The sequence below is a fragment of the Podarcis tiliguerta genome (genome assembly GCF_965153285.1).
Source record: "Podarcis tiliguerta genome assembly, chromosome: 4".
In the NCBI taxonomy this organism is placed as follows: Eukaryota; Metazoa; Chordata; class Lepidosauria; order Squamata; family Lacertidae; genus Podarcis; species Podarcis tiliguerta.
In genome coordinates this window covers 26598121-26623684 of record NC_139537.1, presented here as the reverse complement: position 1 = coordinate 26623684, position 25564 = coordinate 26598121, and the positions used below count along the sequence as shown (strand labels likewise).

At 40.2% G+C, this 25564-nt stretch overlaps 2 protein-coding genes across 2 annotated transcripts in view; one reads left to right on the top strand and one right to left on the bottom strand.

Moving 5' to 3' along the window:
- Nucleotides 1-10727, top strand: N4BP2L1 (NEDD4 binding protein 2 like 1). Its single transcript, XM_083437229.1, has 5 exons — nucleotides 1-312; nucleotides 3913-4040; nucleotides 5317-5405; nucleotides 7084-7160; nucleotides 8345-10727. Exons 1-5 carry the CDS (start codon nucleotides 161-163, stop codon nucleotides 8595-8597), a joined length of 699 nt encoding a protein of 232 aa, XP_083293355.1. The 5' UTR covers nucleotides 1-160; the 3' UTR covers nucleotides 8598-10727.
- Nucleotides 10728-10829: 102 nt separating this feature from the next.
- BRCA2 (BRCA2 DNA repair associated) overlaps nucleotides 10830-25564 on the bottom strand; it is a 30461-nt gene continuing 15726 nt past the window's right edge. The window contains exons 12-25 of the mRNA XM_083436982.1: nucleotides 24477-24757; nucleotides 23511-23701; nucleotides 21895-22082; nucleotides 20872-21042; nucleotides 19540-19897; nucleotides 18970-19125; nucleotides 18699-18840; nucleotides 17459-17577; nucleotides 16477-16675; nucleotides 14940-15106; nucleotides 14707-14845; nucleotides 13024-13280; nucleotides 11760-11900; nucleotides 10830-11564 (exon numbers count right to left, since the gene is read on the bottom strand). Coding sequence (XP_083293108.1) covers nucleotides 11145-11564; nucleotides 11760-11900; nucleotides 13024-13280; nucleotides 14707-14845; nucleotides 14940-15106; nucleotides 16477-16675; nucleotides 17459-17577; nucleotides 18699-18840; nucleotides 18970-19125; nucleotides 19540-19897; nucleotides 20872-21042; nucleotides 21895-22082; nucleotides 23511-23701; nucleotides 24477-24757 — 2929 coding nt within the window. The 3' untranslated portion in view covers nucleotides 10830-11144. The remainder of the gene's footprint in view (nucleotides 11565-11759; nucleotides 11901-13023; nucleotides 13281-14706; nucleotides 14846-14939; nucleotides 15107-16476; nucleotides 16676-17458; nucleotides 17578-18698; nucleotides 18841-18969; nucleotides 19126-19539; nucleotides 19898-20871; nucleotides 21043-21894; nucleotides 22083-23510; nucleotides 23702-24476; nucleotides 24758-25564) is intronic.

The window sequence follows — 25564 nt, the reverse complement described above, 5'->3', positions numbered from 1 at the left end:
CGAGCCCGCGCGCCGCTCTGCCCCTTTGCCCCTGGAAGCGCCCGCCTTAGCGGGGCGGAGAGAGCGGACTCCGCCCGCGCCCGTCACGAGGAGCCATGTAAACAGTGTCGGTTCGCAGGCTTCCCGAGGAGGAGGCGGCGGCTGTTGCCTTTCCTCCGCTATGGAGGATAGCCTGGCCCGCGCCTTCGGAGGCCTGAGCCTCCGCCAGCCCCCCGCGCAAGGCAAGGGCCCCCCTCGCAGGAGGCGCCGCTTCAGCAAAAGCCTCTACTTGCTGCGAGGCCTGCCCGGCTCCGGGAAAAGTACTCTGGCCAGGTAAAAAAAAAACACCTTTCTCTTTTCGAAGGAGAGAGGACTCCTTAAGCTCTCGAAGTCTTGAGCGGGAAAACCGCGCTTTCTCACCTCGAAGCTTTGTGAGGGAGGGTAGACAGGTTGCTCAGCAGGCGCTCTGGACATGCTCAACGGCTCTTGATTGGCGCGGGAACCTGCGACCCTCCAGATGTGTTGAGGATTCTGTGGAAAGCGGGCAAAGCTGGTGGAAGTTGGCATGCAGAAGCGACTGGAGGGCCTGGGGTCCCTGACCCCACCACCTCTGGTTTTCTTGGCATTCAAGAAGGGTTCTGGGATAAAGAAGCCCTGGGTTCAGCAAAGCGCTGCGTGCTCCATGTTGATGGAAAGAGGGGTGGGGTCAACTTTATTTTTTTCTAGTAGGATGGCTCCCGTGGTCGACATTAGATAGGCGTATTTCCTTGTCACTGTACCACCATGCATAGCTGTCAACTTTCAGATTTGAAAATAAGGGGTCAGCAGCCTCGAAAATAAGGGATCAGCAGCCTCACCTGTCCTGGGGACAGTCTACGGGATATCTAACAATCTGGGGAACGGCGTTGAAATAAGGGAATTTCCCGCAAAAAAAAAAAAAAAAAAGAAAGGGGAAGGTTGACAGCTATGCCACCATGCTGGAAAAAAGCTTTGTTTCTGGGGGTTCTGATTGCTGCTGCACGATTGTTCAAGGTACAGGAGCACGTCTGAAACAAGTTGGGGCTGTTCATGGTAGGTCAAGACAGAGCTCCAAGATAGCTCAAGGAAACAAGAGAATTGGTGGGGTGGTGGCTGCTACTGCTCCTTCACAGCTGTCGCTGCCTCTCTTTTTCTGAGCTGCAGCAGTTTTGTTTTCTTAATTGGTTATCAGTTCCTACCACCAGTGTAACCTTGAGTGATAAGAGCAATTGCCAGTAATTAAACATATTTTCTTTTTGTAAACATATATTTGGTGTATTTCCCTGTTTCGACATGAATATTTACCGACGGGAATTTCCCAATCCTCATAGGGCCTTGGTTCAGCTTGATTCTGAGAAAATCAAACAAGATACTTTGGAAGGCAGTCAACATTGCACTGAAAAATACACACACAAAAATATCACATTGATTTTAATGACTCTGGATTTTGCCCTCGGTTACCATTTTCTTATGATTAACGGAAGTGGAAAGAACTGTTTTGATCACTTTAAGGAAAACAGCTAACGCCTTTGTTTTCTTGTGATGTCCCACATTTTTAATACAGAATTTGAGTGGGGTCAACATCAGAAACCTATAATCAGTATGCAGTACTGTAATATATTTCCTGATGACTTAAACTAATATAAACATTTTCCAGCACAGGTAGCTTTCACCAGGGTTCCCTGATTTGTGGCACACCAGCTGCCTCCCCCAACCAAGTATTGTGACCTCCCAAGCCAGCAGCAAAAGCAGGAAGCAAATTTATTTAACTCTTAGGAGGGCCTGTTCTACATCACTTTTGGGCTATATGTGGCTTGGTGGGTCACAAACCTCATACTGGATGAAATGAAACAAGACACCAAAGACCAACAGCAGGTTTTGCAACTTGTGTAACTTGCACGTCACTAAAGGTAAAGTGAGTTGAACTGGAGTATAATGGTGAGATTCACATTACTCTTCGTTTCCAAGCACAGGTGTTATGTTGTCTTCGAAGAGCATATAGTTACTATCAAAGGCACAGCTCTTGATTTTCTGCATGAAACTGCTTGGAAATGGCTTGTTTTTAATTTCATTGGCTTTCAAAATGTGCTTCTGGCAAGCCAGTCATGGAAACATTGGCTCTGGTTTCACATCTCACTGATTTTAGGAAGTGCAAAAAAATCTCACTCTATTAGTCTGACATGGTTCTGGTTCAACAGACCTGAAGAGTTCATACTGAAGGCATGCTGACTGAAAAGTGAAGGGTGAAGGAAGAGTTAAGCCCTTTCCTCTTGCCTCCCTCACCCCTTGGATATTTAGTCGTCTTGTCACATCTCCAGGATAAAGGAAGCACAATTTATAGCAAGTGTGAAGAGAAGCATCTGGTCAATGAGGGCAGTATTTTTAAAAATGCACCCGAGAGTTGCACAAAGTCCACAGTAGTATGCATTTTATAAGCAAAGCATATATATTAAACAGTTGGGAGCATAGAGATAAATGTGACCTGACAGTTCATTTCAGCTTGCTGGCCTCTCTCTTTACTCTTGATAAATTGAGGCCTGCCTCTGCCATTGCTCAACAAGATAAGGAATTGAGAAATGAAAGCTTGCAGTTCGACTCTTTCTTTTCTAGATCACTTTTGGCAAGGATTCTTTTATTGTGCTGAGAGATTGCAGATGATACCTTGACATTCCACCTCCAGACATCAAGGCTCCATTGCTGCAGCTTCACCTTTTCCAACAAATCTTTCCCATGAGTAGTCTGACATATTCTGTTGTCCTTTACTGTCAAGAGGAAACTTTATGTTAAGGATGGATGGATGGCATTTGTTGGTAGTATCTCACAAGAGTAGACAAGTTGAGTCTGGATTGAACAGATGCTGCTTCATCCATATCTAAGTGAGGCTAAGTCCAACTGATTAAGTGCTATAAACTGGTTAAGTGGCTGGGTCCTTATCATTCACTGTCCTTTAAAAATATTGTTGTGAATGTAATACATAGATCTGGGCTGGGGAAACTATGTCCCTCTACTGTTGAACTACAACTCCCACCGTTCCTGACCAGTGGCTGTGGCTAATGGGCGTTGGAGTTCAACAACAGCTGGAGGGCTACAGTTTCCTTATTGATGATATAGAGCTTCCCTGCCAGTCATACCCACCTGCACTGGATTTTGCACAGTTTGCTGTAAAAGGCAGAGTTGAGGACTGCTATCCTGCCCTGAAAGGCTGTGGTCTGCATCCACTGTGCCTGGATGATTGCTCCTTTGCTGTTATAATAGCTCCTCCTCCCCAGGGCAGTATTGGATTAGGAGCAGACGGAGATTCAAATCCCCACTGAGCCACAAAGCCTTGGGTCAGCCACTATCTCTTAGCGTAACTTACCTCTCACAGGATGGTTGTGATGATAAATTGGGTTTGATGGTGGGGAGGAGAGAAACACGTATGTTACTTTACAGTCTGAAAAAACTTGGGACCAGGATACATTACAGATCAACCCCCTTGATGTAGACCACACCAACCTTTAAGATCTTTCAAGGGGGCCATGCCTCTAAGCATATTGCCACTTGGTGACAACATGGAAGCTGGCAATTTCCGGGTAGCCGCAGCTCCCTGGAACGCCCTGGAAATTTCATTGAACGTTGTGTTTTTATTTTTATGCAAACTGCTTAAAAGTTGTTATTTTATTGTATTAAGTGGAATTAATAAATATTTTCTCCTGCAGTAAAGGGGGGGGGCAGTTTAATTTCCTGGTAATTCAACCCTTTCTCAAATGGTGCTTTATTTTCATTTGACGATTCCTCTAAGAGTGCACGGGAACATTTGGGCCCCAATTAAATTGAAGGGTGGTATTGGTTAGAAAATGAAAAACTTCACTTCTAATGGTTTTACTGATCCGTATGAAATTTTGACCTTTCCTTACAATTGTTTGGTCTCAACAGGCAACTGAAACATGAATTTCCAAGTGCAGTTGTTCTGAGCACTGATGACTACTTCACTGCAGAAGACGGCACATATGTGTTTGATCCTGATGCTCTAGAAGATGCACATAGATGGAACCAAAAGAGAGGCAAGTACAGCCCTTCCTAGTTTTGTGCATTAGGTTTTGCTTCCTATCTACACCTTGTACTCTTCAGCAGTTTGCTTCTACAAAAAGTTACAGCAGAAGAGAGCCTTGCTGTAAGAAAATGTCTTATTTGTCGCACCTGCGCTATTCATTGTGCTCAAAATGGCTTTCAGAGTTGATCAAAACATCAATTACTAGTAGTAAGAAGTGAATGATTCTATGGAGAAAACAATGAGATGCTATTTAGGGGCTAATGTTTGAGTCTCTAGTTTGGACATGTAGAAAAAATGCATTATAAAAGTTCCTAGCAAAGGAATGAAGTGTACAATATATGCTCTATAATCAGTTGGCATTGCTTCCGCTGTCAGATATCTAAAGACAGATTTATATGCCCTGATAATAAACTTTTAATACTAAAAATATAAGCATGACCACTGCCATTAAATAACAAGAATAACAATAACAACAATAATAACTTGTTTTCACATTTTATTTCTAACTTTGTTGTATCTTCCTCTTGGGTTTGAACAGATTGGTTAAGATTGTGTCAGTCATAGTTTCAGCGGTTCTGATGTTAAATGAAAACATGGATAACTGAAGATTTTCTGGATTAATTGCAGCACTCCAAGAAGGCAAGAGGGAAGCAAGCATGGCGCATGCCCTCACAAGGCTTCTGTATATCTTGTCCCAATAAGCTGAAATAGGTACATTGAAACTGGGCCGTTGTGTGGATTTGCTCACAGCTCCCATGTAAAGATAACTCCGTGAAGGAGAATTTTGTTTTCAAAAGTTTTGTGTGAGAGTCCACATTTCCATTGTACCTCTGATTTTGAATTTTGTATATGACTGAGCCCATGTTTTCCATAACGGCTAGTGCAGTGTCGTCTCTGGAGGGCACCAGATTTATTATGGAGCCTAGGTATTTGACCACCTCTCAGAGGCCAGGTCTGCCGAAGGCACAAATCTTTCCCAGCTTTTACAGCAGCCTGAATTCTTTTATCCAAGATCAGTGTCTCCTTCCCTTTCCATCCCTTGCTTGCAGTGTCTAGTTTATTCCTGCCTGACATTAATATGGGTGGAAATCAACAGACTGAAACTAAAGCATATTATGGACTAAATCCTGTGTCTTCAAAAACACTTGCTCATTATATTCAGCACATCAGTACTTGTTTGTGACACAGCGAATCCCCAAAGGCTTGATTCAGAACATCTGTGTAGGTAACAGGATGATTTCACTGATTGTCTGGTCTTTTAAAACATTTACATTGTTATGTTACAGCACGTAAAGCCATGAAGAATGGGAAATCCCCAGTTATTATTGATAATACCAACGTCCACGCTTGGGAAATGAAGCCATATGTGATAATGGTAGGGGAAACTGACCTGTTGTCATTCTTAATATTTAGCCATGGGTTCCAGAAATGAGCAGATAATCCTGCTATTTGCTATCAAGAGAGGCGGAAAAATGGCAAGAACTTCTAATATGCTTAACATTTTTTTCAAACATTACTTTATTTCACAGATTTTGCCCGAGCCCTGGAACATTTTTTGTGCCACAACTGGATTTATTTCTACCCCCTCTTGCTCCCTTCTTCTTTGAGTTCCATCTAGTCCAGGCATGTCCAAAATCTGCTTCCGGGGAGGGCGGGTCTAATCTGGTCCACTGGTCGGTTTAATCCGGCCCCTGTGGTAGTCTATCTCCTGGGTTAAAATCCTAAAAAAACTTGACAACTTCAATCCTAAAAAAAGGTCAGCTACTTCGGTCAGCCCTCACACATGTTCACTTCATCAAACCTGGCCCTCTTTGAAAAAAGTTTGGGCACCCCTGGTAGTCATTGTGTTTTCCTTTCAAGGTTAGGTCACTTAACATTATCTGACTCTTAGAAACCACTAATGGTCCTAATCTTTTGCACAATACGTGGCTGGATGTGCCAGTAAAATGCTGATCTTCCATATGGTCTGGTTTTTAAGCCTCAATGAGCATAGACCATTGAGTCTGTGTGATCAGCTTTCTGATCTTGCATATGAAACTACCTTTTGCAGAACCAAACCACTGGCTAATCATATTATTGGTTCTGACTGGTGAAAGCTTTCCAAGATACAGCCAGTCGCCCAAGAACCATTTAACTGGACATGCCAGGGATCTTCTGCAGGCAAAGCATGTTCTGTGCCGAGGGGCTATGGGACAGCATCCTTCAAGTCAGAAAGAGTGTCACTTTCTTTATATCATATGATGCTTCTTTTCTGAATTGAGCATGCTCTGTAACTCTTAGGTTGCAGGGGGGGACATGAGTACCTTTCCTCCAGATTGCATTGTCGCTGCTGGGATCCTAGTTCTCAAACTGCAGTTAGTGTACGCTTGCCTCCAGCTAACATCTGGAGATGGTTTGGTGACTGTGCTGGGAACCTGGTAGGATAGTGTCTATCACTCATAATGAGATGTGCTTTCTGACCCTGCTTCTGTATAACTTTTGGTATATTTTTGCTGTAGTTCAAAATCACTTGAAAAAAATCACCTTGGAATCTGACTCTAGAATTAGGTCAGTCTGCTAATTTCCCTTTCTTTGTGTGTGGTTAATATAACTTGGACAGCTTCTAAATTATTAATGAAGCAACTATTTCAACATCCGTAGCTCATCACCTGTGTTAAGAGCACATAATTTGCTGTACTATTGCATGGCTTTGCTGTTTTTCTTGAGAAGGAATGTTTGTCAGAAGTGGGCAATATGTGATAGTGTTGTAAATTGTTGCAATCTTCTTTTCTAACTTACCTTGGCAACCTTTGTTTAGAGATCTTGTGGAATTAAAAGAGATAAACTATTTTGAACTGCGGGGCAGCGCAAAATTTTGAGATTTACTGACATGACAGATAAATGGTATTAATAGTGTGGCCATGTTGCACTGAACCACAGTCTCACTAGAGTTTAAGGCTAATTATATATGCTTTATTATACTTTTTTATTTTTATACTTTGTTATGTTGTGCATATGTCAGTCATGAAAGGTAGCTTTATATTGTGACCAAATTCAGTACTCTTTCACATCAGGCACTTGAACACAGCTATGAAGTTCTTTTTCGAGAGCCAGATACACACTGGAAATTCAATGTTCGGGAACTAACCAGGTACAGTTTTTTGGCTTATGTTTTTAGCTGTTGTGAGAATACAAGTGATACCTGCAACAAAACATTGCACTATAGCATAACCTCTAACAGGAGCTCATCTGTTCAGAATGCCAGCTAGCCATGCCCTCTTGCAGAATCTTCCATTCTATCCCCAGATCTGTTCTGCTTTTTCATCTGATGCACAACCTTTCATTGCTGTGCACCATTGGTCAGTCCTTACTGGTCTGTTTTTTTGCCTCTTTGGATTTTTTAAAAAGTACTTCTGCAAAACTTTGGGGTCTGTGGACCATTCAGATACCTCTGAAGGTGAAGTGGTTTCTCCCTTTTGAGGGTCTGTGGCTGGAAAGTCATTTGCCATGGAGAGAGAGAGAGTTAAGTCAAGACCGCAAAAGGTGGGAGTACTGCTGTAACCATATTTATAGTCTTCTCAAAGATAGGAAGAATTCAAAACAGCCAACCACAACATTGCATAGGGTATATAACCTTTTATGGCATATTACATACACTAACCACCTTTTGGACATGCGTACTGTAGTGCAGACAGGCAGTCTTCAGCATGTTCCCTGCATGATCAACGAGTGGATAGTTGCTCATATATCATTTCTTATCTAGCATTTCCCCAGCAATAACTCAATCCCCCCTTTATTTATTCTTTCCCTTGTAAAGCTAGATATTTTTACACAGCCAGCTCATCCTGTAACATGAACCACTTCCTTTTCTTGTCATTCTCTTCCTTTATTGACAATCTGCAATTCAAGCAAACAGGGCAATTCTCAATGAGGGATTTTATTTTTTCCTTTATTAATAAAAGTTTCCCTTTAGCTCCCTCTTGTATGTCTGTGGCCCCATTTTGGCTTTCCTTTTGTCAGGACTAATCACCTGTGATAGCTAGTAGATGGATGAGTGGGACCTGCAACAGTGTGTTACAGTGTGGAGTACCGCTATAATTGGTACTGCGCTCCTCATTTTCTCTTTGCTATTAGAGGGAATAGTTCCCCTTAACCTCTTAGGTCTCATATCCACAGGGCTGTTCCAAACCACGAACACACATTAATGGATTAATTTGTGAACTAGGTTGTCATGAAAATGGAAGGAGCAGTAAACATGATTGCTGGTATTCACATGCTGTTTGGATATGTAGCTAACTAAATATACTTACCTATATGTTTACATTTATTCCATAGGCGGAATGGCCATGGTGTTCCACGAGAAACAATACAGAGGATGAAGGAGCAATATGAGCATGATGTTACCTTTCATGATGTGCTTCATTCAGAAGAACCAGCCAGACATTTCAGTAGATCCTATGGCGTTTACGATACTGGTTATTCCCATGTGAACTCAACATTCCACAACAGAAGAGCTAATAGCAACTCCAGAAATGAAAGATCATTTAGTAGGAGAAATGATTTTAGAGTTTTTAATCAAGTTGCATAAAATTTTGTTTTATACCTTCAGGAATTCTGTACTTAAAATATTTGTATTTTTCTATTGACCTAGATTTAGTTCTTAATTCTCCGTATATTCTTTTGGAGGTTAAAAACCCTGTTTTACTATTCTTCTGATGCAGATTATATTTCTTCACTCATGTTTACACCTGGCTATATATATTTGTGTGTGTATGTGTGCGCGCACACACATACAGAGTTTTGACAGGATGACTCACACTTAGGAGTGTAAACATAATGAAGGACCCACAGTAATTTTTAGCAGCAACATAGAAAAGGATCTCCATGTCATTGTGCTCATATACTATGGGGGACAAGGAACTGGCATCCCTGTGCAGATCGAGCTAATAGTGGTGCTATACAATGTTTGGTCCTGGTAAGGATGTACACAAATGATATTTCATATCATTAGTGTGCCATAGCTAATCATAGTATAGTGCAACAGTTATAACTCTAATTCCCCTGACTTCTATCAATTGTTCAGTATACAAGGTTGTGGGAATGTAAACAGATTTCCTTCCATAAATATTGACACAATAATTAATTTTACAGTATAAAAAATTAAAATGTTAATTTTAAAACCTAGGTACAGAAGAAACTAAGTTATAGATCTGTATTTCATAGGACCACCTTCTTTTCTACGTTCCATATTAATTTAGCTTCATTTTTATGACATTTACCTTCTTTGACACAGCTGCTTCTCTACTTTGCAGTTTTCCTCCTTTTTTACATCATGTAGATTTCCTTTCTTGCTGAAACCAATGAGGAGCTTTATTTAGACCCCCATTTGTTGTCATTGCTCACCCTATTTTTTATTATTATGATTCCTGAAACACACACCAAATAGTTTGCAACCGTAGGAACAATTCAGGGAAGAGGCATAATCTTGACAACAGTTTAGTTTTTCTCTGTTCCACGGTAAGAGTTGGGTAGTCCTCAATTTCCTGTTTGGTAGTAGCATATGCCAAAGGTGGGTAGAGCAAGGAAACCTGCCTAAATTCAGTGGAACATTAGAAATAGAGATTAATTGGCACTCTTGTGACTGTTGTTAACACTCAGTCCCAAGTGTTATTTGTGCCTTTTTGCAGCCTGCTAGTTTAATTTCTGTAGTCTCTGCGCTTTTTCTCTTCATCTAATTGTTTCCACAGATCGGATACTACTCGGTATATTTGCTTAATCATTCCGTCTAAAAGCTCTTCAAGGGGTAGGTACTTACTGAAACTACAGTGGTACCTTGGGTTAAGTGCTTAATTCGTTCCAGAGGTCCGTTCTTAACCTGAAACTGTTCTTAACCTGAAGCACCACTTTAGCTAATGGGGCCTCCCGCTGCTGCTGCGCCGCTGGAGCACGATTTCTGTTCTCATCCTGAAGCAAAGTTCTTAACCTGAAGCACTATTTCTGGGTTAGCGGAGTCTGTAAGCTGAAGCGTATGTAACCTGAAGCGTATTTAACCCGAGGTACCACAGTAGTAAAGAGTGATGTAAAAGTAAGATAGTAGAGTTACAAGCCAGATAACTATCCAATAACTATGTTAACATCAAATGCTTTAAAATTGATTGCTGCCTTTAAAAAACAAAACAAAACTAATCTACTTGCATTCCTACAGGGTGTTTCACCATTAGCCTGATTCAGGTGTTTGTCCTCTCCAATCTAAACAAACATGGGTATGTATGTGCCTCCAAGCCCTGCATCCTCTGGACCATATCTTGAGTCCTCCACAAGTTTGAGGGTGAAGGTATGAAGTGGGGGCCATTCTCCTCCCTTTGCACAATTGGTTCTAAAATTGCACAAGTAATGGAAACTCCGTTCTTCAGACCTTTTGCCTTCAAACTCACTGAGGCCTGTTAACACAATAAAGGTGACATAGTGGAAGGATTTTTTTTGTCAGAGTAGCCTTACTGCCCACCATAGGCTTCTTTACACAAGAGGAGACAAAACACCGAAATAGGGCTATAACAAACATAAGGTTTGTATGTTTTGGATATGTTTGGCCTTGAACCATTGTGATTGCTATGCAAAAATAAACAAGGGAATCAAATTATATTGACTGCATGTTTTGAACTGTACATTGGAGTTCTAAAAATATACAGTGCCTTCATTAAAGTTAGTTATTGCTGAACTAGTTCCATAACTTTGAATGTGCTTCTGCGCAACATGACAGGATTTTTAAAATTTACAGCCATTCTTACTGGATTCTTCATAATCTATTCGGTAGAGCATACATAATCACACTAAGCTTTATTCTGAATTGAAATGAGTAATACACAGACAAGCCTGTACAAAACACTTATAACATTTACAAAGATTGCTTAAATATTTAAATGTACAGGGGCATTTATAAGTACTTTCCTTTGTCTTTGGAACTTCTTCTGCACAGCTAATGGAAGTATTTGTTCCATTTCTCTCCTTTGTAGCAGCCTCAGTACTCTCCTTACAGTCCTGCAATATATGTTTTACCAGAATATTGGAATTATTCCTTACTAAAAGGCTGACAGGAAGAGCCGTGGGTATGGAATACACAATTGTACCCACCAAATTAACCTGTATCTTCTGGAAAACTACTTACGAGGGCTTGTGTATTTATCATTGCAAGCTCCTCGTCAGCAACAAAGTTATTTTCAAGAGGAGAACCAGTCTCACTAGACCCTCTCAGGGCAGATTTTTTATTATAACATGCTGTTCTTTTCAGTGACTTTTCAAGTTGAGTGCCGGAACTTCGGGGGGGCTGAAATGCCCTTTTCAGAGATGGAGAAATAAATATACAGTTGGTCTTCACTGGTGGTGGGGAAGGTACTCGACTAAGCAGGTCCATTGCTCTTCTTTTCTTACAGTTCCGAGGGGTTTCTTGTAGTTCCGCTGTTGTTTTTGCTGACCCTAGAGATACCGGTGGCTTTGAATCTAGCTTCCCAAGTGACAAAGGACTCTGATGCCATAGTCCACTGCTAGGAGTTGCAATCTAATTAAAAGGGGGGGGGGGGAGAATTAAATTCTGTCAGTGACTACTGCCATTCAAAGACATCTGAACTAATCATTACTCCACCACCATCCTTGAGGTATTTGTACTCACTTGAGATGGTTAAATATGCTGGCTGATATTTAAGTTGATTATACTGGTAAATATAATCATCATAATAGATTAATAAAAACTTACGGAATGTTTATTTCCTTTATCAGATTTCTGAGAAATGGGATCCAAGCCACATTCTTGGGGCAAGTTAAATGTTTGTGGGTCATCTGTTTGTAGCAAATTCATCAGTTTGCATTGTGCATCTTTGCCAAAGCAGCTGCTATTCTGCAGGAAAAAAATATATAGTTTTTACTTTAAAAACAACAACTTTGCTATTGATTTTTAACATAATGAATATGGTATGCTGTAGATACTCAGGACTGCAATACCTCAAGAACCACCTCTCCCCATATAAACTGACACAGACCCTGAGATCATCATGCAAGGACTTCTTCATGTGCCTCTTCTTCCAGGAGAGGTCCAGAAGCTGGCAACATGAGAACGGGCCTTTTCTGCAGTGGCTTCACATCTGTGGAATGCTCTCCCTAGGCCCGATTTGTGTGGCACCTTCATTAAACATCTTTGGGTCTCGGGCAAAAACGCTTCTCTTCAACTAGACCTTTGGCTGATCAACATACGATGTGCTTTCACATGTGTTTTGGGGGGTGTTTCTGGTTTTGTTCTCATGTTTATTCTATGAACTGCCCTTGAGATCTTCAGATGAAGGGCAATACACAAAATGAATGAACGAAAGACATTTGATCACTTGGGAAAACTGACCCTATACATAGATCATATGTATAGTTACAGGCAATGCCTATGTCCAGTGCCAAAAATACTGGCATTCACATTTTGTTGTTTATATAAGCAGCAGATTGGACTGGAGACCAAATCATGCAGACCTCTTCTCCATGTACAGAATGAACACATGACTAGTGCATGAACAGGTCTTGCATCTTTGACCTGCAGCTTTTCACTACATGGGTGCTTTGGGGAAGCTGGACATCTTGTATGGACAAAAACCCTTATCAAAAAATATGTATGTTTTGGCAACTACTGCCCTAGAAATAGTGTAATGCCTTTCATGAAGTTGATAGCTTATTTGGAGGGTGCAACTGGCATCCTACTTCTGGACAGAGGCTTGTGGTCAGGAACACATTAAAACATTAAAACAACAACAATAACAAAAACACAGTGTTCCAAGCTATTACCTGTGTTTCTATAGCAAATGTCCTTTAATTAGGGCAACTAGAGAAACAGCTTTCACAAAATATTGAATTGTCTTCCACTGAAGACTAGACAAGTCAAAACATTAAATGCTACTTTAGTATGTCTTACCATGTGTATAAGGTAACATAATTCCCCCGCCCCATACCTTCAGTGCATTGGATAGGTGAGATCAACATACCTCTACAGTATTTCTCAGTTCATTAAAAAATCCTTGGAGATGACTTTCTTTTGGATATGAGGAGAATGCAGAAAGGTCTCCAGCAAATAATGTCGGGATGTCTGATCTAAATTCAGGTCGCCACTGAAGGTTGATTGCAGAGATCAACATAGAAGGAATAATTATGTCATCAATAGCCAGCTGCTTAAGATCTGTATAGATCTGGACTGCTATGAAATGATGATTCTCATCTGACAGATACACCAGTGTAGAGAAACCTATGTTAGAAATGAAACAAAAAAAATTAACTTCACTTTTAAAATTAAAAATACTAACCTTTAAAAAGGTTTACATTTTAACCCTAACAAAACCCAAAAGGTAATTCTGGGGAACTTGAATATAATAGCTTATATACTTTGAGCATTGTATTGGGAAAAGCCTGTAGCCTACTAGAATGAATGCATTAAGCAAGGTGTATCTGACCAGCAGCGTTTCAAGACACAGTACAAGAATCAGGTGAGCTAATTAAAATGCATTAAATAATTGGAAATTTAAAAACCGATTTAAAGCAATTTCTCCTAATGTAGTTCACAGAGGATTGCACAAAGTCTTCCCATTTGTGCAAGAACCTCTACTTGTGCAATGGAACTTCTTCTCCATCATCTCTCCTTGTGTGTCCCTGTGCTCCCCAAATCTGCTCCAGAGGGTTGGGGAGAAGTGGAAATCCTTGTGCAAACAGAACAGCCCTAATTCCTGAACATACTAACTGGTTCTTTTAACTTTTAAAACATTGTTTCCAACTAAACAGAACTTTTCATACCGCTTAGGAACATAATCAAAAGCCATTTGTTGTTCAATTTACAAGTCTTTTATGCTACAGAATTAGATCCACATTGACCCAAGCAACTCAGTACAGAAATAACTGATTTCTGTTTGCCTTTCTCTGCTCATAAAGGTAAAGGGACCCCTGACAATTAGGTCCAGTCGTGACCGACTCTGGGGTTGCGGCGCTCATCTCGCTTTATTGGCCGAGGGAGCCAGCGTACAGCTTCCAGGTCGTGGCCAGCATGACCAAGCCGCTTCTGGCGAACCAGAGCAGCGCATGGAAACGCCATTTGCAATGAGGTTAATTGAGATAAGTAGCTAGAGTTTCCAGAAATTTGTCATAGTTGCTGGGCAGAACAATGTTTACAGATTATAATTTAAAAATAAAAGCAGAGTCATACATTTTCAGAATTTGAGAACCGAAAGAATAGCAGATTTCAAATAGTAACAGGCATAAAAATGAAAGTACAAGATCATCCAAGTGGGGTCACTAAATTATCCTGATGAAATACAGGTTGCTGCTTTCTGGATCTTTGTATGTGTGTTGACTTGCCAATGCTTGGGTCTGATAGGAACTCCAGAATACAGAACCTATGGTATTGTATGTAATGCCTGACCTGAAAAGCCAGATATTTTTCTCTGGTTTCGGTTCATGATTTCATTTTGAGATTAGATGTTTTGGCTTTAACAAGTCATTTAGGTATGCTTATAAACAGGATTCTAAAACCATACTATAATTGAAATGTAAAACAGTAAATCTGATTTCAGTAAAATTCCAATTTTAAAAATTCTTTACAAACCTTAATAAGGATTCAGACTGGTAACTTAAATAGGATTCTTTTTAACTCATTATAAATCAGTGCACTAGTCTTAATATACCTGTTCCTTTTCTTAGAGAAACTACATATCCCACCAAATCCACTTCCGAACAGGTAGGATGGAAAGATGGTTCCAACAGCTTGCTGAATCTCAGGCACTCTCTTGGCCTGTAAACTTGTGACAGGGTTTCTTGAGACACCTAAAGAATTTTGAACAATGACATTATTATTCATTTATTATAAATGTTGCTTAAATTTTTAGGTTAATTCACAATGACAGGCCATAATACTTACTGGCAACTGCAGATACTGAGTTTTCTTGGTAGCTGTTAACTGTATATTGGCAGTCTCCAACTTCCCTTTGGATTGGGATGCAGATAATTGGAAGACTCTATACCGACCTCCTTCCCTTAGGAGGGTAAAAATGTCTGATGATGGGCGCCAGATATTCAATACTACTTCTAAAGATGTAAAATTAAACAATATGTTACCCTTCATCAGCAAGATGGACCACCCAAAGAAGACATGCAGGACCCATGCTGGGTCTTAGTAATCACAATATCCTTTTCTAAATGCTCACAGACCGACTGTTGAATTATCTGTTCTAGGACCTTCGCTGGTATTGATGTCAAGCTCACTGGTCAGTAGTTACCTGGATCTTCCTTTCCACCCTTTTTGAAGATGGGGACATTTGCCCGCCTCCAGTCTGTAGGGACCTCACCTGTTCTCCAAGAATTCTCAAAGAAGATAGACAAAGGCTCTGAAGTTACATCCACAAACTCCCTTAGTACCCTTGAATGCAGCTAATCAGGCCCTGGAGACTTGAATTCATTTAAAGTAGCTAGGTGTTCCCTTTCTACCTCTTTTCCTATCTTGGGCTGCAGCTCCCTCCTTACATCATTTAATATGTTATCAACAGGTTGGGCATCACTTTCCTTTTGGGTGAAGCAGAGGCAAAGTAGGTGTGGGGTAGTTCCGCCTTTTTCTCTGTCACCCAATAGCATTTCTCCGTGTTCCCCATGCAGAGGACCTACCACTTGCTTGTTCTTCCTCTTACTTTGGACACAGCTGAAGAAATTTCTAACCTCTCTTGCAAGCCTGAGCTCATTCTGACTTTCCCACTGCAACTGTTGGCTACTTGGGTATACTCCTCCTCTGTGATTTCCCCTTTCTTCCATTTCTTATACATGCCCTTCTTAAATCTCAACTAATCTGGAAGCTGCTTATGTAGCCACACTGGTTTCCTTAGATGCCTTCCATTTTTCTTTCTTGTTGGTATTGTCTGCATTTGGGCCTTCAAAATTTCTCCTTTTAGAAACTCCCATCCTTCTTGGAGACCCTTCTCATTGAGTATTTCTGACCATGGGATCACTCCCAGGAGCTCCTTCAGCTTTTTGAAACTGGCCTTCTTAAAGTCTGAGTGCCTGTCCAACTACACTCAGTTTTCCCTTGCCCCTGTATCCTGAAACCCAGGAGAACATGATCACTTCCTCCCAAGTTTCTGAGCACTTCATCAATCATTTTCCTCCCTATTGGTGAGGACTAGGTCCAAAATAGATGACCCCCTTGTTGGTTCTTCCACCTTCTGGGAAATGAAATTGTCAGCGATGCAATGGAGGAATTTGTCAGACCTTACACTCGTGGCAGAGTTTGAGTCCCAACAGATATCGGGGAAGCTGAAGTCCCCCATGATTACTATTTCTCTCCTTTTTGAAAGTTTGGTAATTGGCTCTAGTAAGGCATCATCCAAGTCTTCATACAGTGAAGTCAGATAATCATGCAGTGTGAATAATCTAATGTTTGAATCACGAGGATCTCTGACCTTACTAACCTTTTCCTCTTTCTTCTTTTCTATAATCCACAATTCGTAGCTTGAGTACGGCGGTTACATCCCTTCTGCAGGAACTGGTTTCCTCCTCAGCAGAATCCACCGCCTTCCTGAATTCGGCTTCTATCAGTGATTGTTTTTTATCATTTATCATCTGCCTGTGACTGTTCAAGGCCTTTAACTGCTCCTCACTGAAATAACTCTAAAATCACAACAATAATATGGCTTTGTCCATTAGCAAATACAGGCAGGGGAGCAAGGGGGATATTTTGTAAGCCTCGGTTCTATAAATACATGTTGAGTTTGTAAAACCAAAATATTTTCTTTGTTAGTCTTACCAGAACATCAAAACTCTCAAACAATTATTTTTATTATAGCACTGCAATATATTATATTTTATTGTTATTGTTATACTGAAACGTATGTACAAATATGAAAAGGAAGTTTCCATCACAGCCACTGAATTTCGACAAACTGCCCCTCACATTTAAAAGAAGCAGCACAAGTGATACTTGATCTTTTCTCTTTCTGGTGCAATATCACAAGAGCGGGTCAGTGCTTCCCCAACAACTAGAATTACACACACTACAAATCCACAGTTCTGTAAACTGGCTCTTATTTTCTTACTTTATAGTTCAGTCAAAATAATACCTTCATTTTATCTTACAAAGTGTTCTGTAAACATCTCAAGTTTCATTTCAGATTCTGCTCAGCTCCCTGCTCACACTCCTGTCCTCCCATCATGCAATCAAACTCCAGAACAGCATATGGGCAGAGATGTAATCTAAGCACTAACATTCATATCTATGTTATCTATAACGTATTTTCAAATACCCATTTCCACATGCACCCCAAATTATTCTACATTCAAGTTTACATTTACATAAACTGATCAGCTCTAGAACTCAGTCATAATTTAATGTGAAGAACTTTGTAAGTTGATATAAGAGTAGAAATAATGTTAAGTTATTTGAAACATTCTTACTTCCAGGTAAGCTGGATCAGCAGCGTTAAGAACTGCCTCGTAAAGTTCTGCCCCATCTTGCAGAGAGCGAATCTGTTGTCTGGTTAACGTGCGGGATCGCAGTACTCTTTTGCCGCCATCTAGTTTTTTAAAAGTTTGCATGAGTTTATAACCACCAGAAAACAATGATAAAGAATAATACTAAAGACTCCATTAAAGGTACTAAGAATGACTGGCATTTTATTTTGAAATGATCAATTACCACCCTGAATATTTAGCCCAGGTAAGCCTACAAATTCCGGAATGTGTTTAGTCTGAGTGACAAGCCCCCAAACATGAAGACATCCCTGGCAAAAGGATGAAACCATTAAAAGCAGTCTGGTGAACCATGATGGGACACAGAAGCGGTGACAAGAGTCTGTAAGGTTGAGTTGTTTCCAGAGAATAGCAAGTAGCACTAATTTTATTTTATTGATGTCTTGCCTACCGTACTTGTAAGAGAAACCCACATTTGTTAAGAACCAGATCATGAGAGCTCTATGATCTGATCTGCTGTCTTTCAAAAATTTTGACTGGAGCAGCAGTGCAAGGGGCAGTGGGTGCTTATGACCATTTCCCCTGCTCTTTGCTGGATATAAAAAAAACGCCACAAAGCTGCTATTAGCACAACTGCAGCAATAAAATAAAATAATGCTGTAGACAGATGTCCGTGTTTTTTTTCTGCTTCAGGGCTAGCAGGTGGGGAGGAAACAATTTCAGTCCAGAAAATGCACAGTGAGAGGAACTTCTGAGCCTGGCCCATTCCTGCTGTTATTCTCAATTTGCCCCTCCTCTAATCTACAGTGCCCCTTGCCCTTGGCTGTGCTCATTTACCTATTCCCTCCACTTTCTGCCCCCAACTGCCTTGTGGCATGTAATTTTTGAAACTCATCTCTACCAGGATGCTGAAAATCACATTTTGCACAGTTTCTCATCTTCAATGGCAGCAATCATGTGGGACACAGACAGACCACCACTGAACTTTAGCAGTAAAACTTTTGTGGCCATAGATTAGAGCATTTCTGAATCTAATCAGTTTTCTGTATGGAACTGTTGGTACACCATCAAGCCCTTTATGTGGAAACTCTGCTTCTATGTGCACTTTTGGACTGGGTTCAAGAAGCAGAATATTATTGTATGAATTAAAGTCTGTTTAGAAACTCAAGCTGAGGCAACATTTAGCATTCGAATAACAATTAAACAGCTAACGTTTTTATTTCACCTTCATTCTTTTCAAATTCAGCTTGTATTTTTGCAAGCAATGCTTCCAGGGCTTTTTGTCGATTCTCAGCATGCTTTGCAGCTTCTCTTTCTTCAGCTCGACAGTTACGAAACACATAGGAACCTGCTGTTTTTTCCATCCACTGCAATAAATATTCATTGAAAATGAATATTAGTTACTTAGTTTTAGATTTTATCTGCTTAAGTCTTAGATCTGGTTTAAAGTAATAGTTGAAAGTGCTTGAAAGTTATTGCAAGCTACAGTACTTTACCTGTATGGGATAAAGTCTTTGAACGATGACATCAATGCAACCAACTGTCCCACCATCAATAAGGAGGGATGACAAAGACAAAGAGAATGGCCGGGGATCCCGATGGTATCCTAATTTGGCATACCATCGCGCGCGTCGAGTGCTGTTAGCTGAAATCTAAAACAAAATATCACATATCTACAAATATGATTGCTATAATGCAGCATATATAAGGTACTACCATTTGCCACACACTTGTGGACCTGAAGTTAGTTTTGGCTGAACCACCAGTCAATAAAAATACAGATCAAATGATTCATAGCCTGCAACGCTGGTTCTCAAATGCTGTTTACGACAGTTTAGCAGGTGATCCATGATAATAAGTTCAGTAATGGCAAACTTTATAAAACAACTTTGAGAGAGGCAATTATATTTCAAGCTGCTACTTGCTTCAGAAACAAATAGTGGCTTACAGGTCATAAATACATTCTCTGTTGGTTCTCTAACTTTCTGGACTTGTTTTTCATATTTTAGGTGTTGCAGATGGCCCTGTCTTTTTTCAAAAAAGAGTACCACAAATATCCATTTTACCTTCAGCATAAGAGATTCTGGCGCTTCCAGTGGAGTGCTTGCCTCCTGAGAACCCACAAGTTCTGCTCCATGTACAACAATCTTTTGGCCCACAGTCAGCCTCTTTCTACACAATAGTGATTGGAGGGGAGGGTCTAGGACAGCCTTGATTCCATACCAGCCATCTGTAACTTCAACCACTGCTATGTCTTTTTTGCTGTCCTCAGCACTGCTTTTATCACCACGGATCTGAGACATATTTGTGTTCAATGATATTATTTTAGCGATGCACAGTATGAGAGTTTTAGCAGCAACATCATCTCTTTCCATTATCCTTTTGATGGCTGAGCGATGACTTTGGTCAACTTCCACGTCATACCTTTCGAAATAAAAAGAAAATACAATTGGTCTGTCTGTGAGCAGTTAGGGAAGTATCGTGATAACTAAGACCCAGCATCAGTTTCTCAAAAACAAGTCATGCCAGACAAATCTCCTTTCTTTTTTTGATAAGAGTTACAAACTTGGTGGATCAGGGGAATACTGTGGACATAGTGTATCTTGATTTGACAAAGCCCTCCACTATATTCTTGTGGAGAAGCTGGTAAAATGTGGACTAGACAAGATTACTGTTAGGTGGATTAGGAGCTAGTAGACTGACCAAATCCAAAGAGTACTCTCTAACTGTTTCTCATCAACCTGGGATAAATTTACAAGTGGGGTGCCACAAGGTTCTGTCCTGGACCCGTTGTTGTTCTTTATAAACTAGGTAAGGTAAAGGTACGGGCCAGTCTTGACAGACTCTAGGGTTGTGCGCCCATCTCACTTAAGAGGCCGGGGGCCAGCACTGTCCGGAGACACTTCCGGGTCACGTGGCCAGCGTGACAAAGCCGCATCTGGCGAGCCAGCACGGCACACGGAAACGCCATTTACCTTCCCACCAGTAAGCGGTCCCTATTTATCTACTTGCACCCGGGGGTGCTTTCAAACTGCTAGGTTGGCAGGCGCAGGACTGAGCAACGGGAGCTCACCCCGCCGCGGGGATTCAAACCGCCGACCTTTCGATCGGCAAGCCCTAAGCACTGAGGCTTTTACCCACAGCGCCACCCGCGCCCCCTTATTAAGGGGATGCTCCTCAAATTTGCAGTGACTCCAAACTGGGAGGGGGAGTCTCTGAAGACAGAATCAGGATTCAACATGACCTTAACAGACTGGAGAACTGAGCCCAAACTAACAAAACGAATTTCAATAGGGACAAATGTAAAGCTCTACATTTTGGCAGGAAGAACCAGCTGCACAAATATAAAATGGGGGACACATGGCTTACCACATTCCAAATCTTAATCTATACTATACCTGTACTTTAGCTGAAGTAGTAGTCTTTCCGGAGTCAAACATTTATTGGCAAATTCCTGTGGAAATGCAACTTCCATAGCTGCTAGTTTCCACACAATCCACTTATAATGATTGTAGACCCAAGCCTTTGAAATTAGCTTAGGATCCACGCCAGGTGTATCACACAAAGCCCTGTGGGAAATTATCAGAAAATTCATCATGTTAAGAGATATCAAGTCGTAAGAATAGTACCTCAAAGTAGCAACTACCATAACAACTCAAGCTTTTAAATGACTGTTTTGAGGTGACCCATTACAAATAATAGCAAAATAGCTAAGTAACCCTCTAATATAATCGGCTACAAACAAGCCACAGTTAAACACATTTATATCCCTTCATTTCAATAGGAAAGTGTATGCTTGACTAGACTCAAAAGTGCACAACTGTAATCGGATCAGCTTTCCTATTTAAGATTTGGACTGGAAAAACCTATGAAGACAGCAACAAAAAATTATAATATTCCTGGTGGATATGCTTTGTGATTAACACACATTGGTAATTACCATTTTAAAGAAACGGTAGCTTGCAGAAATAACATTGCTTTTATTATTTATTAAACAGAACTGCTTTTTCAAGTGAGGCTGAGAATAAGGAGATTAAATAAACATTTTCAAAAGGCAGATTGTTAAAATGTACTCAAAACTAGTTTGCATAAGTTTTGACATCTATTATTTAAATTCCTTATTATCAGCACTGTCAAAATTCTATCAATTATAGTTTTCTACAGAGGACAGCAGAGTACCCAGGTGTTTAATTTACTAATGAATTACGCAAAAACAGCTTCTTTAAATTTTCTTTTTCATCTCAATATATAAAAAGTTAAGTACTTCAACACTAAGACATTATTTGAGGTTCATAATAATTCACTTAATATTTAAACATGCAAAACCTCAACAGGATGAGGTTTTAGCTGAGATTCCTGTATTGCAGGAGGTTGGACTAGATGACCCTAGGGTCCCTTCAAACTATAATATTCTATGATACCTGTAGAATTCTTCTTTTCCTGCCTTTCCCTCATCATTTGGAATAAGATATCCACCATCCGCCAGTTGTATTCCACGTTCTTCTAGAAAATAATCTCTACTGAAAAAATCCTGGATGATAAATTGAAAATCTTCTGCATTTCTGCTACTTATTTTTAGGCACTGCTTGGAAATGCCAAATGCATACAACTGCAATGGTAAGAGACAAGTTGAATATTTTAGTGTTATTAAATATGCCCATTATTTACACATCAATATACATTTCTTAGAAATTTCTGTATTTCTTAAAGTGGAAATTCAAGATGAAGTCTAGAATAAATAAGACATGGGTTCTTCATGGAAAGGGCTCAGTTACTCTGTCTTAGCAGGTCAATTTAAAGTCCTGTGAAAGTCCAGGAAGAAAGGCAATATACAATATAATCAGGTCTCAAACTACAATACAGGTAGTTAGCCATGTTGGTCTGCAGTAGTCGAAACAAAATAAAATAAATAAAATAAAGAAATAAAATAAAATAATTCCTTCCAGTAGCACCTAAGAGACCAACTAAGTTAGGTATTGGTATGAGCTTTCGTGAGTGCATCTGAAGAAGTGTGCATGCACACGAAAGCTCATACCAATAACTAACTTAATTGGTCTCTAAGGTGCTACTGGAAGGAATTTTTTTATTATTTTATTTTATTTTATATTTTATTTTGTTCAAACTACAATGGGCATTTATATTAAATTCAACACCATTTGCACACACACACACAAAACTTAAGAAATAGAGCATAGATATAATTGCACATTGAGTAAATTAAATTTCTTGCAGGATCAGGATCTCTTGTAAGGATTTAAGTTATTGCTGTCAGGCAGCAGAGACTAAATATACGTGGCCAAGCTCTATTTGGCATTCTAGACCAAATCATCATGTTGACGGAACAGGTTCATGACTGGAAAACAGCCTTGTTCAGACCTAATGATAACTATGGTTGCATTATGGAAGCTATAACTTTGTGTCCTCCAGATGTTGGACTACAATTACCCACATCCTTGACCACTGAGCATGCTGGCTGGGGTTGATGGGTGTTGGGACTCCAACAACCTCTGGAGGGCACCAAGTTGGTTACCACTGCCTTATGGGAATGAGTCACAGTGGACCTTGGGCTCAGACACTTCGTCTTCCAGCATGGCAAGGAAGAGAAGGTTTTGTTTTTGTTTTACGCTAATTTCAATTATATGTTATGTCTGAGCAGTGATGTAGCGTGGGTTGTCAGCACCCGGGGCAGGCAAGTAATTTGCACCCCCTAACCCGTAGATTTGCGCCCCCTAACTCGTGGATTTGCGCCCCCTAACCCTAACCCCCAGATGTTGCACCCGGTGCGGCCGGCCCCCCCTGCACCCCCCACGCTACGCCACTGTGTCTGAGTGCTTACAAACTATGGTCAGTCTTAACTGTGGTCAGCTGAAACAAGTAAATTCATGAAGCTGGCTTGTTTCAACTAGCCAGTTAAAATGAACTGCAGTTTAGGGTTTGGATAAGAAGCAAAACCATTGTTTATCATTAGGTCCAAACCAGGCCAGCACGTCATCATACTGAGATAGGATAATCCAACCAGGCAATAAAGTGCAGGTACCTGATCGCTGGTGAAAGAACCAGGCGATTTCTCTCCCACCGCTGCTTTCAGAGGAACTCTGCAAGGAGCAGATGTTTTCACAAGGTACAGGCTGCCCGGTTGTGGATGAATTCTCTGGCTTTGTTTCTTTATAATTCTGATTTCTTGTAGATTTCTTGCATATTGAAGATTTGCTATTATTTTTGTTAAATCTGTTAAAGAAACATATCGATCAAGTCCTAAAGAACGTATTTCAATTTAAAGTAGAAATTCCAAACATACACAGGAGGATAGTATTGTATTTTTAGACATTTCCATGTAGAAATGTTAATCCAAAGAGTATCTTTAAAAGTTTTAAAGAAAACATTATTAAACAATATCTAATAATTATTTACTGATAGACCATCACACATGTCTTTATTTTTGCATTAAAGCAGGGATGTGGAATTTGGCCCCTCCAGATATTATCATACAACTTCCATATTCCTGGCCATTAGCCAAGCTGGCTAGCGCTGAAGGGAGTTGGAGTCCATCTACATCTTAAATGCCACAGGTTCCCCATTCCTGCACTGGGGCCACCAAATTTAATGTTGCTGTTATTAAAGACAAATTTTTAAGACCGAAGTTTAATGACAAAATCTTCAACTGTATTCCATAACAGCATATTATTAAAAATCACATTGCAAGCTGACAAGTGGATACAAATATCAACTTCCCCCTTGGCCTCCATTTCCATGGAGAGGATCAGGTTTTAGTAATAGCTCTTTACCTTACAGCAGCAAAAGAGGAACTGGATACCGTCCCTCTCTAAAAATATTAGTTGAGGGGACAGAAAGGAGTACTTCACACTCATCTCCAAAGATCTCTGCAATTTAGCCTCTGTGAAACGTCACAGAGAAGGTAACCTTATCAGAAACAATTTGTGAATAAATTATCATAGTAATTAAACAAATGTTCACAAATACATGTGTACACACCTAAACATACCTGAATTTGTATCTCTGGATTCTGAATTCAGAGCCGATATTTGCATGGAATTATTATCTTCAAAGATATTGCCTTCTGTTTCAGTAGTGCTCTGGTTAACTTTTGTAAGATGAAGCTCTTCCATTCGATTAAAACTTTTGTTGTCCATTAAGACGGATTCTTTGCTGTTACCTCGTTTATCCTCGGAAGCATTTGCTTTTGTTTTAAAAGGTGGTGCAAAGATTTTGGCAGGTTTCTTTGCTGTATTTTCTGCTTTCTTCCTTTCCTCAGTTAAGGTCTTACTAGAATAAGTAAAAAAATAATATTGGTATATTTGAAGACTGCTTGGAAATAAGTTGCTGAGACCTTTCAGATTTTAATACTTTAACATTTTGGTCTTGAATAGATCCAGAAGTTCTTGCCATTCTCTGTAGAACTGAAGAAATTTTGGTAAGAAATTTTGTACTAACAAACACTAGCAAAAGCAAATCATTCCTGCCCCCCCCCCCAAAAAAAATTGCTGTTTGACCTGACAGCTACAAGATAAGCATAGTTGGCTACTACCAGTACTGCACACCAATTTCATTTTGGTAGATGATTTAATTACATTAATAACCTGGAAAGGTGGACTTACTGTGATCTGTTCTCTGGTCAGCCAAGCCTATATATAAAGCAGCCAGCCAGAATAGACAGGGAACACACTGAATTCCAGACTTGTTGAATGCAATAAACACAAGATCAACACAAAGAGCCATGGAATAATTAACTTCAAAATATCAATTCTTTTAAAAATTACAAGGATAGAATAAAGGGGAAAAGTAACTTCAGAGTGGGAAAGGTAGGTCAGTGTCATTAGACTGCTTGGGTGACTCCACAAACACAATCCACAGAAGTCCCACACTCCAGCAGCCAGGTTTGACTTAAGGACAAGGCTGTATGTTCCATCATTCTCATTCAGTGGAGGAGTGGAACGTACAAGCAAATGTTATGACATAGCAGTGTGCCCCTCCAAGGAAGGAAGGAAAACCAGAATTACAGAGCCTGCTAGGCAACCCTCCTCATGAATGCCATGTCCAGAAATCAGACCAAAGTTCAAGTAAGGATTCTGA